Genomic DNA, 12,110 nt, shown 5'->3' with positions numbered 1-12,110 from the left:
ATTATCTTGCTACAGGGCAAAGCACCAAGTCTTCTCTGCTTCATAGAAATTCAAAGATTGCCATTAGTTTGTGATAGTACAAATGAGGTACTTGGTGTTTCCCAAGGAAGAAGAAAGAAAAGATATTGGAGAGCAGCTTTAATAGTCATGAAACAGCAGAAACCATCATCATCATCATAGTCTCGTGCGGGTTGGAAGGGACCTTAGAGATCATTGAGTCCAGCCCCCGGGATTCGAGCCTCTGTGTAGCAGAGCGGCACTTCTACCACTTGCGCCACAGGGGGGATTCGAACTCCGGGCCCCAGCGTTGCAAGGCGGCATCCTTAACCACTGCGCCACCGGGGCACACATCATGTTTGTCTGACGTTAACACAGGGAGGGAATGGTTTACATGCACAGGAGAGCAGCAGATCAGCTCTTCAGGTGTCACTGAAGGATGCATTTCTAAAACAAACAGAAGTACCGACCTCATCCAAAGCGCTGTTACACAGATGGCCTTAGACCTGATGGCATCCCCTTATCTCATCACAGTCAGAACAGCTCTAAGAGATCTAAGCAAAAAGGTTATGTTGTTTCACATTAGAGATTGGTTGTTGGAGATGGAGGGAGAAAAGCAAACGACCACACCTGTCATTGACATATGATCAGCTAATCTCATTTATTGCTTGGCTGCGTGTACATTTATAATACAGATAATTAGCTCATACATAGTGCAAAAGCGGAGCTCATCATTGGTTCCCAATTACATACCATCCCCAAGTATCTTTGCAACTTGGAGTTATCATCCTGATAGTTACTCCCTTGCTGAGTTCACAAAACCATGGCTAGTTTCTCACCATCACAGGGCATCCTGTTGCTCTTGCTGTCCTTGCAGGTGGTACAGCTGCTTGTTTAGCTGCACTGTGTTTATGACCCTTCTCAGCTAACTAGCTGTCAATAACACTCCAAAATTGGTATCTGAATTAAACCTTCCATTCCAAATGAAAGAATTCTGTAAGTTAATTAAGCATTCTCTGAACAAGCACACCTTATTTAGAAGCCCTAAGATGCAAAAGCCAGATTACAGGTGACACTTCACTAGATTACCGATAGCACAGCTCTAATTAAAACCATCTGGCATGAAAACACGTTTTCCTTACTAAGTAAAACAAAACTCCACCCCTTTCCTTACATCATGCAACGAGTTTCTAAACACACCAAGCACTCACTACTACTCCAGATGGAATCTTTAGGAGCAACAATATTTAGCATCTTATATATATTTAGCAATGATAACTGGTGCTGTTGCTGAACTTCCTTTAACAGCTAACACCCTGATACCGGAGTGCCGGCAGATCGCGCTCACTCAGCCGGACCGGCGGCATCACTTGGGCTCCCGGCTCCCCCTGGGGGCTGATCCACGAACATGGTGCACTGCAGTTTTCACCAGGTGGAGAAGTTTAACCCTGAGAAGCAGCGTTTGTTGGTGAGACGCTTCCACGTGCAGAGACTCAGCCCGGCCGCACACACACGCACGTGGATTCCACAGCCAGCTGCGGATCTTCCCCTTTGGTTTCTAATCACAAAGAAACCTCCCTTTAGAGTCACAGCTGAAGCATATATAAGGGCTCGCACTCGTGTGCGTTCGTTTTTTCTTGAATATTTTGGGGGAGGCGTTGTTAGGCTGCAGCTCTGAAGAGCATGGAGGGTACCTGGAGGGTCTGCGTTTGTTTCTATTGCTGCATTCACTGGTTTTCTTTCAGCATCCAGTGCTCCCCCCGCTCCAGGGGTCGCGCAGCTCCAGACAAGGGCTCCGGGCTTATGAGAGCTCCTGAGCTCCGCGAGCTCTACCCGCTGCTGCGGCTGCCCAAGGGAGCGAGCCAAGGCTGTGCGCTCCTGCCCCCCCTGCTCAAAGTGCTGTCCGACCAGGGATGGCAGAGCTGGGAACGTGGGACCCCCAGGCTCCAGCTGGACTCCCGAGCCCTGCGGTACATGAAGAGGCTGTATAAGATGTACGCCACCAAGGAGGGAATCCCAAAGGCCCACAAGAGCCACCTCTATAACACTGTTCGACTTTTCACCCCGTGTTCTGAGTGCCAGCACTGCCACAGGGACCTGATTACAGGTAGGTGATCAGGTAGGTGATTTACAGCACAGGCTGCTGGAGGTGTTTTGGTTTTTAACAGGCAGCCTCATGCCAATGTCTCCTAAATACAGCAGCAGTTAAAGCAGTGGTCTGAATCCAAATCAACTTGGAGCAAATTTGGAGGCTGCTGTTGAAATTCATAACTTTAGATAAAAAAAAATCATTAACATAAAGTTGTAAGTTTATTAAGATCCACAGAGACCACATCTGACTCTTAACCCTTTGCTTCTCTGTGTTTGAAGATCACTTAATGCACTTGTGTCTACCAAAGAACAATCTCTAACTCAGGAAAGCAGCAGTGCTGAGCAGTAAGAGAAGCAGCAGTGCTGAGCAGTAAGAGAAGCAGCGTGCTGAGCATTCAGCTCTACACCTGGAGAGAAGGCCAGCACGGGGCTTCATCAGCCTCAGAATGAGACAGAAATTGCAGTAAATACAAATAACATCATGGGAAATGACAACAAACAGCGTGTACTACAGTAGGGACAAATGAGACAGAAATATGCATTCAGAATAGCTTGGAAGCTGTCATTCTGTTTCATGAGAGAGAAGCAAACTGACAGAAATGACTTTCTGCTTTGCTGTTAGTCAGCATCACTGGCAGCTGTTGGTCAGGAATGTGTGAGTAGGAACAATAACTGCAGCTAATGCTAAAAATCTAAAGTTTTAAAGGGAACATGGCAGCACACCCGTTAGAACTTACATCATTTCATGGTTTCCTGCACAGTCCAAAGGCTCTGGTTCCTTTTTCCCCATTGGAACTGCCAACTTTGTGTGCTGTTCCTTAACTGCACTCAGTGCCTCTTAGAAACCTTGGGCCTTCTTGGTTTTGTTGATAAGTTTTGGTTCTGACTGAAGTAGACATTCCATATAATAAAAATATGGGCATCTAAATTGGTTTCTTCTGCTGCTTACCAATTTCTGGTGATCCACTATGTCAGAGCATTTATGTACCGGTGGCAAATCAAGATGCATTAACTGTGCAAGATCTTTGTTTCTCTTTTCAGGAGACCTTCACTCAGTGGATCTGCTCTTCAACCTGGACCGTGTTACTGCTCTCGAGCACTTACTCAAGTCTGTCTTGCTCTACTCATTTGACACCTCAGTTCCCACTTCTTCCTTTACGAGCACGTGCCATTTGGCTGTTAAGGAGCATGATTCTTCTAGCCAAGAATGTCCCAGCATTTCACACTCTGTAGCTTTTAGCCTGCACTTTGAAGTTAGAAAGCGCAAGTGGATTGAGGTTGATGTGACTTCTTTTCTGCAGCCTCTCATTGCTACTAACAGGAGGAATATTCATATGGCTGTGAACTTCACTTGTCTGATGGGTAACCCACAACATAACACTAACCAGGATAATCTCATTAATATGGCTCTGGTCCCCCCTTCTCTTCTTCTTTACCTAAACGATACCAGCGAGCAAGCTTATCACAGGTGGAACTCACTTAGACACAGAAGGAAAAGCCCAGCGCGGCCCAGGCAGAGGAACAGCCTGTTTGCTGATGTGACAGGTGACAAAGGAAGAGAGAACACGCAGGTTAAAAGGGCATCCAGGCATCGAAGGGAAGAGAATCTGAAGGAAGCTCCAGCAACTCCGCCTCAAAACCTGAGTGAATATTTCAAACAATTTCTGTTTCCTCAAAACGAGTGCGAGCTTCACAGCTTCCGTTTAAGCTTCAGCCGGTGAAAATGGGACAAATGGATCATAGCACCGCATAGATACAGCCCTCAGTACTGCAAGGGTGACTGTCCAAGGGTGGTTGGGCACCGTTATGGCTCACCTGTACATACAATGGTGCAGAACCTCATATATGAGAAACTGGACTCCTCTGTTCCCAGGCCCTCCTGTGTTCCTGCTGAATACAGCCCTCTGAGCGTCCTGACCATAGAGCCTGATGGCTCCATAGTCTACAAAGAATACGAGGACATGATAGCTACTAAATGCACTTGTCGGTAGGGGGTGCACCTTAACCTGCTTCACACTTGCTTTAGGTGTTTTGTAATCTCAGAATATTTGTGGTGTTTGTGTAATTCTGACGGCTCTTTCAAACTGAATAGGAGCATGGAGTTAATTAGTGGGTGTTTATATAATAGCACTGTTTTTGTAGCCACTCGGGCTTTCTAGAATGTGGAAATAAATGTAAATATCTTTTTATTGGAATAATGTTGCATTTGAACAGAAGTGGTTTCAACTACCAGGTGCCTATTTTAAGCTGTTTTGGTACAGATTTAATAATAAATAAAATGAGTGCCTATCACACATATCACTTGAATTCAGTGTCTGCTAGTCTTACTTTATATAAAGAAATCCTTTGTAATGGCACTTCTGTTAAGCTTCTGGATAAGAGGAAAGGCTCATGTTAAAATTATTCTCAGTATTTCATTCTTTTTCCTTTCCAAATTTCCAGCCCCCCCCCCCCAGTGTTTTTCTTGTAGTAGGAATGTTGCAGAAAATGCTTGTTTCAGGATGAGAACAACTCAAGCTAAGAGAGCTTTGGCTGCAGCTCACACAAAGGGGGCTGCTTTTGGTAGGGATTTTTTAATAGAATATGGTGCTGTTTTGAGTGTGGGGGTTTTTTTAGTTGCGAAGAATAGCTTTTAAAACAATTTGTGAGCATGTTGTTGCGTAAACTCCCGTTCTCTACCAGCCCTTAACATTAGATCATGACTCACACGGCTCCGTGGGGCTTAGGCTGGGAGCACAGCCTGGTGGGGACAGCACGGAGCCCAAGGACTGTACATGGCTCACAGGGCACTGGCAGGGCAGCAGACGTGCTTTAGTCCCTCGGCATGAGCCTGGAGCTGCGGTGCTGCCTGACACAGCCCAGCTCTGCCCATTGCGTTGGCCTGAAGCTGCTGAACTAAAAATAGTGCTGACTTTGGCGCTGTGTGAGGTTCATCTCACCAAGGGCTCCAGGCGAAATGGTTCCACGTCAAACAAAGTCCTGCCTCAGCTTGGTGCTGTGTCTGATTGGCTTTAAAAAGGGTTGCTTGCTGAATGTACGCCACTCCCACCGATCCATTCCAAACGATGGGAGCTGAGCTCTGCCAAACGTGTGTGTATTTGAAGCCGCCTCCTTTCACATTGTGGCTGCGGCTCTTTCAGCAGTGACAGATCCTGGCAGCGCCCTGTGGTGCCTTTTCTCACAGTTTTTAGGGCGTTTTGGCGTTTTTAGGGGATTAAAGATGCTGCGCACCCTGCAGCTGGTTCAGCAGAAGCGAACACGGAGATGTGAAGTTATTCGCTCTTTATCACGAGTGTGGAAAAGTCAATGGAGGACAAAGCATTCAGGCTGTGGAAGCTGTAATGGGGGCAGCTACAGAAACGTATCACCTCATATCAGAAACGTGATGGATCCGAGGGCGCATCCTCTGCGCAGTGATAACGCACCCATTGCAACCAATGGCGACCAAGGGCCGCCTCGCCGCCAGGAAGCAGAAGCAGCATGTGAGGTTCCGTTCTGAGTCGCGCTGCAGCGGGGCGGTGTGACAAGGTGACACGGTCCGGCCATGGGCATCCACTTCGGGAACCTGGCCCAGGTGCGGCACATCATCACGTACAGCCTGTCGCCCTTCGAGCAGCGCGCCATCCCCAACGTCTTCTCGGACGGGCTGCCCAATGTGTGGTGGCGCTTCAGCTCGCAGGTCTTCAAGGTGGCGCCCCGTGAGTAGGAGCGGGGCTGAGCGGGGGCCTGATGGAGCTCGGGGGGGCACAGTGAGCAATGGGGTCTTATGGTGGCAATGGGGCTTTGTAGTGGCAGTGGGGTCTTATAGTGGCAATGAGGCTTTATTGTGGCAGTGGGGTCTTATAGTGGCAATGGAGCCTTATGGTGGCAATGGGGCCTTACGGTGGCAGTGGGGCTTTATGGTGGCAATGGGGCTTTATAGCGAGGTGTCATGGCTGTGTTGCCGTAGAAGCACAGCGGGCAGCCCGTGCTGCTCTGTGCCGTGCCCTGTGTCAGTGTTTCCTTTCCGTTTCCAGCCTTCCTGGGCACCTACCTGCTGTACTCGTGGGGCATGCAAGAGTTTGAGAGGCTGAAGAGGAAGAATCCTGCTGACTATGAGAACGACCAGTGACTGCACCGCTCAGTGTCACCGCTCTGCGTTACTTGTTCCATTGCTCATTCACGGAACCAGAGGGACGGGGAGATAATACATAATAATGCCTAATAAACTTTAACTTTGGCCTGTATCTTTATATGAAGTCTGTGTCTTACATTGTTTAAGGTGAATTATACCCCGTTATCTGTCAGGTGAATGCCATACAGAGATAACAGTACTAAAATCCTCTAAGCTCAAATTGCTTTATTTCACATTTCTCTCTGATTCTATTTTCTAGATACATTTCTCAGTGTATTCAGTTGAAGGCAGCCCTGGCTACAGTACAGGTGATGAGAAATAGCAGAGCATTGGTGAGCAATTTGATCTTTTTATCCTCCTCTCACTGGCCACTTTTTGCTTGAATTAGAACATATTCCAGTCTGTGTACCTGTGAAGAACAGTCTGATATGATACTGACAAAAATTGCCCAGCCTGACTGATGGTTCAGAATTGAATATGAGCTTTGATCCTTTATACAGTTACCAGGTTATCATATTTATTAATAATAATCAGATGATAAACTGCAATTCTGATGTTTGGTTAGCGTTAACTGGCTGAATTAAAAGCAGTTCCTAGGGAACTACAAGGAAGTAAAAGGATTATTTTAACACCCAAAGATGATTTAAGGAACTCTATTACTACCATTAAATTTTCAAATGCATGACTACAAAATTCACCCCGGGGCTCTTACATGTATGACACGTTTCCCTCTGCAAAGTCCAGAACATTTGGCCCATTCCTTTATCTTTTATTTTTCTTAGTGTTGAGCTGTCTGCCTCAAATTCAAGCAAAGTAACACCTTTATCTCCCTGTCACGCTATTCCTGTAGCTGGTACTGAAAATTTATCTAATCTGGAGAGTGTGACGTTCTTCTGTGATAGATCGTTTGTGGGTTAAGGGCTGAGCTGTCTGGAAGTCAAAGATGCTCAGTCTCTCACTTCAGCAAGCTGTGGATATACACTTCCAATAGCTGCAGGCTTTCTTGTTCTGTACTCCCAAGTGCAGTCTGAGGTTGGCAGAAACAAGCAAAGCAAGCTACTCAGTGCTGTAAGTTCTGCTAAAAATAATCTATTTCAGTTCTATTTCTACTTAAGCAAGGGAAGAATAAACTGGGTTCTCCAATTCTGAGCAGCCAAACATGTCGGCAGCCATACTTCATTCAGAACTCTTGTTTGGGTCTTATTTACTTACCCTCAAACAGCAACAGGAGTTGATTCGTAGCCTGAATAACAGGACATCTAAGGTTTCGTACTGTGGGAGTTTGAGTCAATACTTCCTTTTTGGTACCTCTCAGCAGTTCTGTTGAGCATGAGCAGCTCAGAACACAGCCCAGCCTCTCGTGAGGTCTCTGCTCCCATTCACAGACAGCTGAACTATGTCCAGACCAGCTGCTAGACTGCTGTAAACAGGTGGCAAGTTCAGCTGCCACTGCTGAGTTTACCTACAACCCAGCAGCCCCGTGAGCTTCAAGCGACAGCACCGCTGCCAGGCCCTGGCTTTTAACCTTCATGCTGCAGGGTCAGCAGCTGGGCTGGAGCTGCTCCCTGTCTGTTCCTGCTGCTGGCAGCACCTGCTGCAATCCCGCTGAGCTGTTCTCATCTCTGCAGTTGCCTGCGGGCCCAGCCGTGCAGCAGGGAGCAAGAAGCAAACCTGGCACATTGACATGCTGCTGCAGTGATGGCTCCCACCTGCCAGGTGGTACGTGGGAGCTCAGCTGAGCAGCATTTCAGAGTCTGAACAATGCAGCTGAAAATCAATCTGTCCCCTCATTTATTTCTGATGTTCCTTCACTAAATGCTAAAAGTGGCAACACAGCAATGTTTTACATTCTTTTCAATTGTTTAAACAATTGCAGTGGCTATCTACTGGCCTGCAACAGACATCTGGACTGCACTGCATTTGCACACATGGAAACAATCAGTCCCTTTTTTTTCTTGCACAGATGAAACAGATGCAGCCCAGAAGGGATCTGCAACTACAAAGACACTATAAAGAACTTATAATACACAACAATTTTGATGTATCATCACACGACTAGTTTTAGCTAGCAAAAAATGCTGAGAAACAATGACATGCTGGAGGCACTGCTCTTAGAGTTGAGATGCCATTCAAACCTGTGCTCCACAGGTGAAGGCAGTAATTAAAACTCAGTTGTATGTAAAGAAAGGATTCAGTAGAAGAAACAGTTGAGAAATTCACAGCAAAATGTAAAAAAAACAACCAACCAACACTGAAGTTCAGCTATTTGATCTGCAGTGATTATGTGAGACCCAAGAATGCAAAATAAAGACCAGTTTTGATTCCTCCTCACAGGGAAGCAAGACAAATAAGGGGAAGTGGGAAAATGTAAGAGGAACGCCAGGAAAGGAGCAAATCTTCCTGCAGTGGGTTGGAGGCAATATGCTGCAAAGGGCTTTCATTTAATCCCAGTGAAATTTGGGCTTCGCAGTAATCATTTGTAGGCTGGAACCTGACAACCAAGCAGGCATTATCTTAATCTATGTAACTTGCCTTCCACGCTGGCACTTATGCCTCCATATTGGGCAATCACAGAAAACTGTAGCCTACTGCATTCACATTTGGATTTATAATGTAGCTGAAGCACAATTATTTTGTACAGTACCTGAAATATTTGTTTTTAAACAGACTGCTTCCAAATCTACGTGCAGAGCTTGACACAGCTATACTGGTGTTCTGCTACTCTGCAACTGAAAAAAGTCATTTCCTTGACAGATACAGCAAACCTGGACATACGTGGTAGCTGGGTGCATGAAGCATCACAGCCAAAAAGGAGTAAATAGTGACAAGGTGCATTTACAGAGTAGTAATCTTAGACACACACCTACTCCTACTTGTCTCAGTGGGAGACAAGTGGGGGAAGCATGTTTCAACTTTGATATTTTGGAAGAAATGGGAAGCAGTATGTAGTGCTTTTTAAACATTATTTTCTCTGGGCTGTTGGCAATCTTCTATCACCACAGAAGAGTTTAAGATTTCCCTTAATTACAGTCTGCCTGTCCACATCAGTGGGAGTTTTGTAGGCACCTTTCAGAAGATGAATCGTGAGGTAGACTATGAGATACAGAGGCAGAGTACAGCAGAGAGCATTCATCTCCATAAACCAGTCTTGCTACATAGAGCAACTCACCTCCATAAAATCCTTGCAGCCATCCCTTCTACTTTTTTGCTTAGCTATCTAGAGATTAACTGCACATGAGGATCCTTGAAAGGACAGATCTGTGATTTACCTACCAAGTAATAACATTATTTTGACATTCCAAACCCCACATGGAAAATATTATATCTGATTCTCAAGTACTGCTTTGTGGGAATAAAGGTTAAATTATTTGCTTGTGATTCTTTCACACACCAAGAATGAGAAGCAGAGTCGAAAGTTTGATTCTCTGCTCAAAATACTCTCAGGAGAGCAGTATTTACCTCCCAGCTGGCAAACTCAGAGCTGTGCATGCTGTGAATGTCACAGAAGTCAAATAAGGTTATGGCTTTTTGATCTTCACCATGAGACTGTTGGCCACCCACACTTTTACTTGCAGGCACACAAGGGAGTTCTGGTAACATGCTAGATAGGTGTTAAAGAAAGAACAGTTGGCAAATCTGGTAAGCTGACCAGACAAAGTACAAGTGGAAGGAGAGTAAATCATTAGCTAGATAGATAGGCCTTGAACCAGATCGCTTCAGTAGATGCTAACTTTGTAATTCCCTCTTGCTCCTAAATGAACTTTGTTCCTGTAATGACTGACAGCTGATGCAACGATAAGAGAATGAAGCCTATAAAAATCTGGCTGTAGCTTGGGAAGTTCTATTCGGGGCTCTTCCAACCTCCTCCACCCACAGCTGCTCCTACAGTTGAAGTGGCAGCTCATCCTGTGAAGATGCACTGTTGGAAAAGCATGGCATTCCTTTTATTCTTCTCACTGCTGCTCAGTCAGGTAAGCACAGATTACTGTTTGAAGTGCTAGTTCAGATGTCAGACAGCAAAGACGTGCATGAACGAGAGGAACTGGCAGGAGTCAGCAGTGTGGGTAGAGCTCTTTTGGGGGACTCAGCATCCCAAAGAAGCAGAGTGTCTGCCTAGTGAAGATGGGTCACTTGCTCAGTTACTTTTCAGAGTAATTGTGCCTTCCCTCCCAAAGTAACTAAAATGCTGATTTTTAATAACTATTTCTTTAGGACTCGGATACAAACAATTATGCTTTAAGAGAGCAATGTCTGAAAACAAGGAAGATTTAAAGTCCTTCACTTAGTAATGCTTAAGATGATTGACCCGAGCATCAAAATGACCCTCTGCCCACTGCTGCTGCATGTTGCTGACAGTTGGCTGCTCTGTTCCAGGCACACTCTGCTTCCCTGCACCAACCACAGCCCCTCCAGAGACAGAAGCGGATGACACCTTTCTGGAGAGGAGTCTCACTGAGACCCGTTGGAGCCTCATGTAGGGATAACAGTGAATGCATTACAATGCTATGCAGGTACTAACCCTAATCAACATCATGGCTTGGAGACGTTTGATACTGTGTTATGTGGAGGAAGTTCCTACTTCTTCTCAATCAATTAAGATATGAGATTAACTCTGTGCATAAAAGAAAAAGATGCCAGGAATAAGGATGGAGCAATAGATTGAGACCTCTTCTGTTGGCAGTACAAACAGAACAGAGTCCAAGTGCCCTTGATGACAGGCCTGAGCCATTGCAGTGCAACCCCAGAAAAGTCATCTTAGAAAGAGAAAAAAGAACACAGAGTTCGAGACTGAATTTAGGTACTGAGGCCTTAAAAATTAATCCTTAAGGCCAAAATAATTCACTTTAAAGCATATATTAATTAAAAGGGACTAGTTCAGCTCTCATTTTGAAGAGAGCTAAAATACTAAAGCAAAAATTCCTCAGTTGCCATGCACACGAAGTATGAGTAAATTGTCCAAATCCATATAAAAAGTGATGTTGAAGTTACTTGGTGACTGAAAGCTGATTTTGTGGCACCTACTGTACTGCCAGAAAGCAAATGGAAGAAGAGCAGAACATATACATCATCTAGATGCAAATGCTACAGGAAATGGTAGTCAGGCTCCTCTTTTGCATGCATTTGAAATGCTTCTTGTGGTTCTACCAACTAGTATGGATGAACTGTAACAGCAGCTACAGGAAGATAAATAGACAGAAAGGTGTCTCTTATGGGTAACTTGTACGCCACTATCTGACTACTGGGTCAGACCTGGGTAAGCTGTTCTTTGCAGTTACCATGAGAAGCAAAGAATGTAAAACGAATAAAGTCAAACTGAATTAAGTCAGTGAGATAACAGCAGCACTGCTGCAATGGCTGAGTAAGATGAGCACCGCTAGGGCTGGATAGACTTGTGTAAGCCCTACATGGCCGCCAGTCTGAGCTGTCAGTGCCTGATGATGTTTTGTCCTCCAGGAAGAACCGCTGCTTCCTTAGAACTGCCTCCGAGTGACCTGCCTCTAAGAACACCCACTGCTGTTACTGCTGCCACGGCTCAGCTCTACTTGTGACGTATTTATTGACCACTCAGAAGCTACGACAGCAAATCAGCAACAAGTACATTCGACTTTCCTGCCACAGGAACTGGTAAAAGGACTTCAAAAAGATGGAGAGCATTCGCTCACCGGGGTTGTACCTCTGCAGCACGCACTGAGGATGGCCAAGCTCAATAAAAGGACTCTGCATCTCATGTTTGTTTTGTTTGTAATTGTTCATATATATATATTTATTTTAAGGTGCGTATTAAAAGTTTATATTCCGCAAACTACCTGGGTTTCCCCTTGCATCCTGTGACCACAGTGTCTGCTGACGGCACATCAGGCACTTCAAGCAGAAGTGCTTATTTCACAGTGGACTTTAGACATTTATC

General features: G+C 45.5%; 1 protein-coding gene and 1 pseudogene across 1 annotated transcript; both read left to right on the top strand.

The window, feature by feature from the left end:
- The first annotated feature begins 296 nt into the window (after positions 1 to 296).
- LOC146756512 (growth/differentiation factor 9-like) lies at positions 297 to 4,493 on the top strand (annotated as a pseudogene).
- A 5,529-nt stretch (positions 4,494 to 10,022) lies between these two features.
- Positions 10,023 to 11,930, top strand: LOC146756511 (liver-expressed antimicrobial peptide 2-like). Its single transcript, XM_085524505.1, has 3 exons — positions 10,023 to 10,173; positions 10,577 to 10,713; positions 11,657 to 11,930. The coding sequence occupies exons 1-3, from the start codon at positions 10,117 to 10,119 to the stop codon at positions 11,691 to 11,693; spliced, it is 231 nt and encodes a 76-aa protein (XP_085380631.1). The 5' UTR covers positions 10,023 to 10,116; the 3' UTR covers positions 11,694 to 11,930.
- The last annotated feature ends 180 nt before the right edge of the window (positions 11,931 to 12,110 follow it).

This window comes from Coturnix japonica, chromosome 27 (assembly GCF_054131305.1).
Source record: "Coturnix japonica strain WE chromosome 27, WE-NBRP24, whole genome shotgun sequence".
Classification (NCBI taxonomy): domain Eukaryota; kingdom Metazoa; phylum Chordata; class Aves; order Galliformes; family Phasianidae; genus Coturnix; species Coturnix japonica.
This window is presented reverse-complemented; position numbering and strand designations above follow the sequence as displayed.

Excerpts from the sequence above, each read along its gene's own strand:
- LOC146756511 (XM_085524505.1), top strand. The coding sequence starts at position 10,117 with ATGCACTGTTGGAAAAGCATGGCATTCCTTTTATTCTTCTCACTGCTG. Across the intron at positions 10,174-10,576 it reads TCTCACTGCTGCTCAGTCAG|GCACACTCTGCTTCCCTGCA; the intron begins GTAAGCACAGAT and ends GCTCTGTTCCAG. Across the intron at positions 10,714-11,656 it reads TGCATTACAATGCTATGCAG|GAAGAACCGCTGCTTCCTTA; the intron begins GTACTAACCCTA and ends TTTGTCCTCCAG.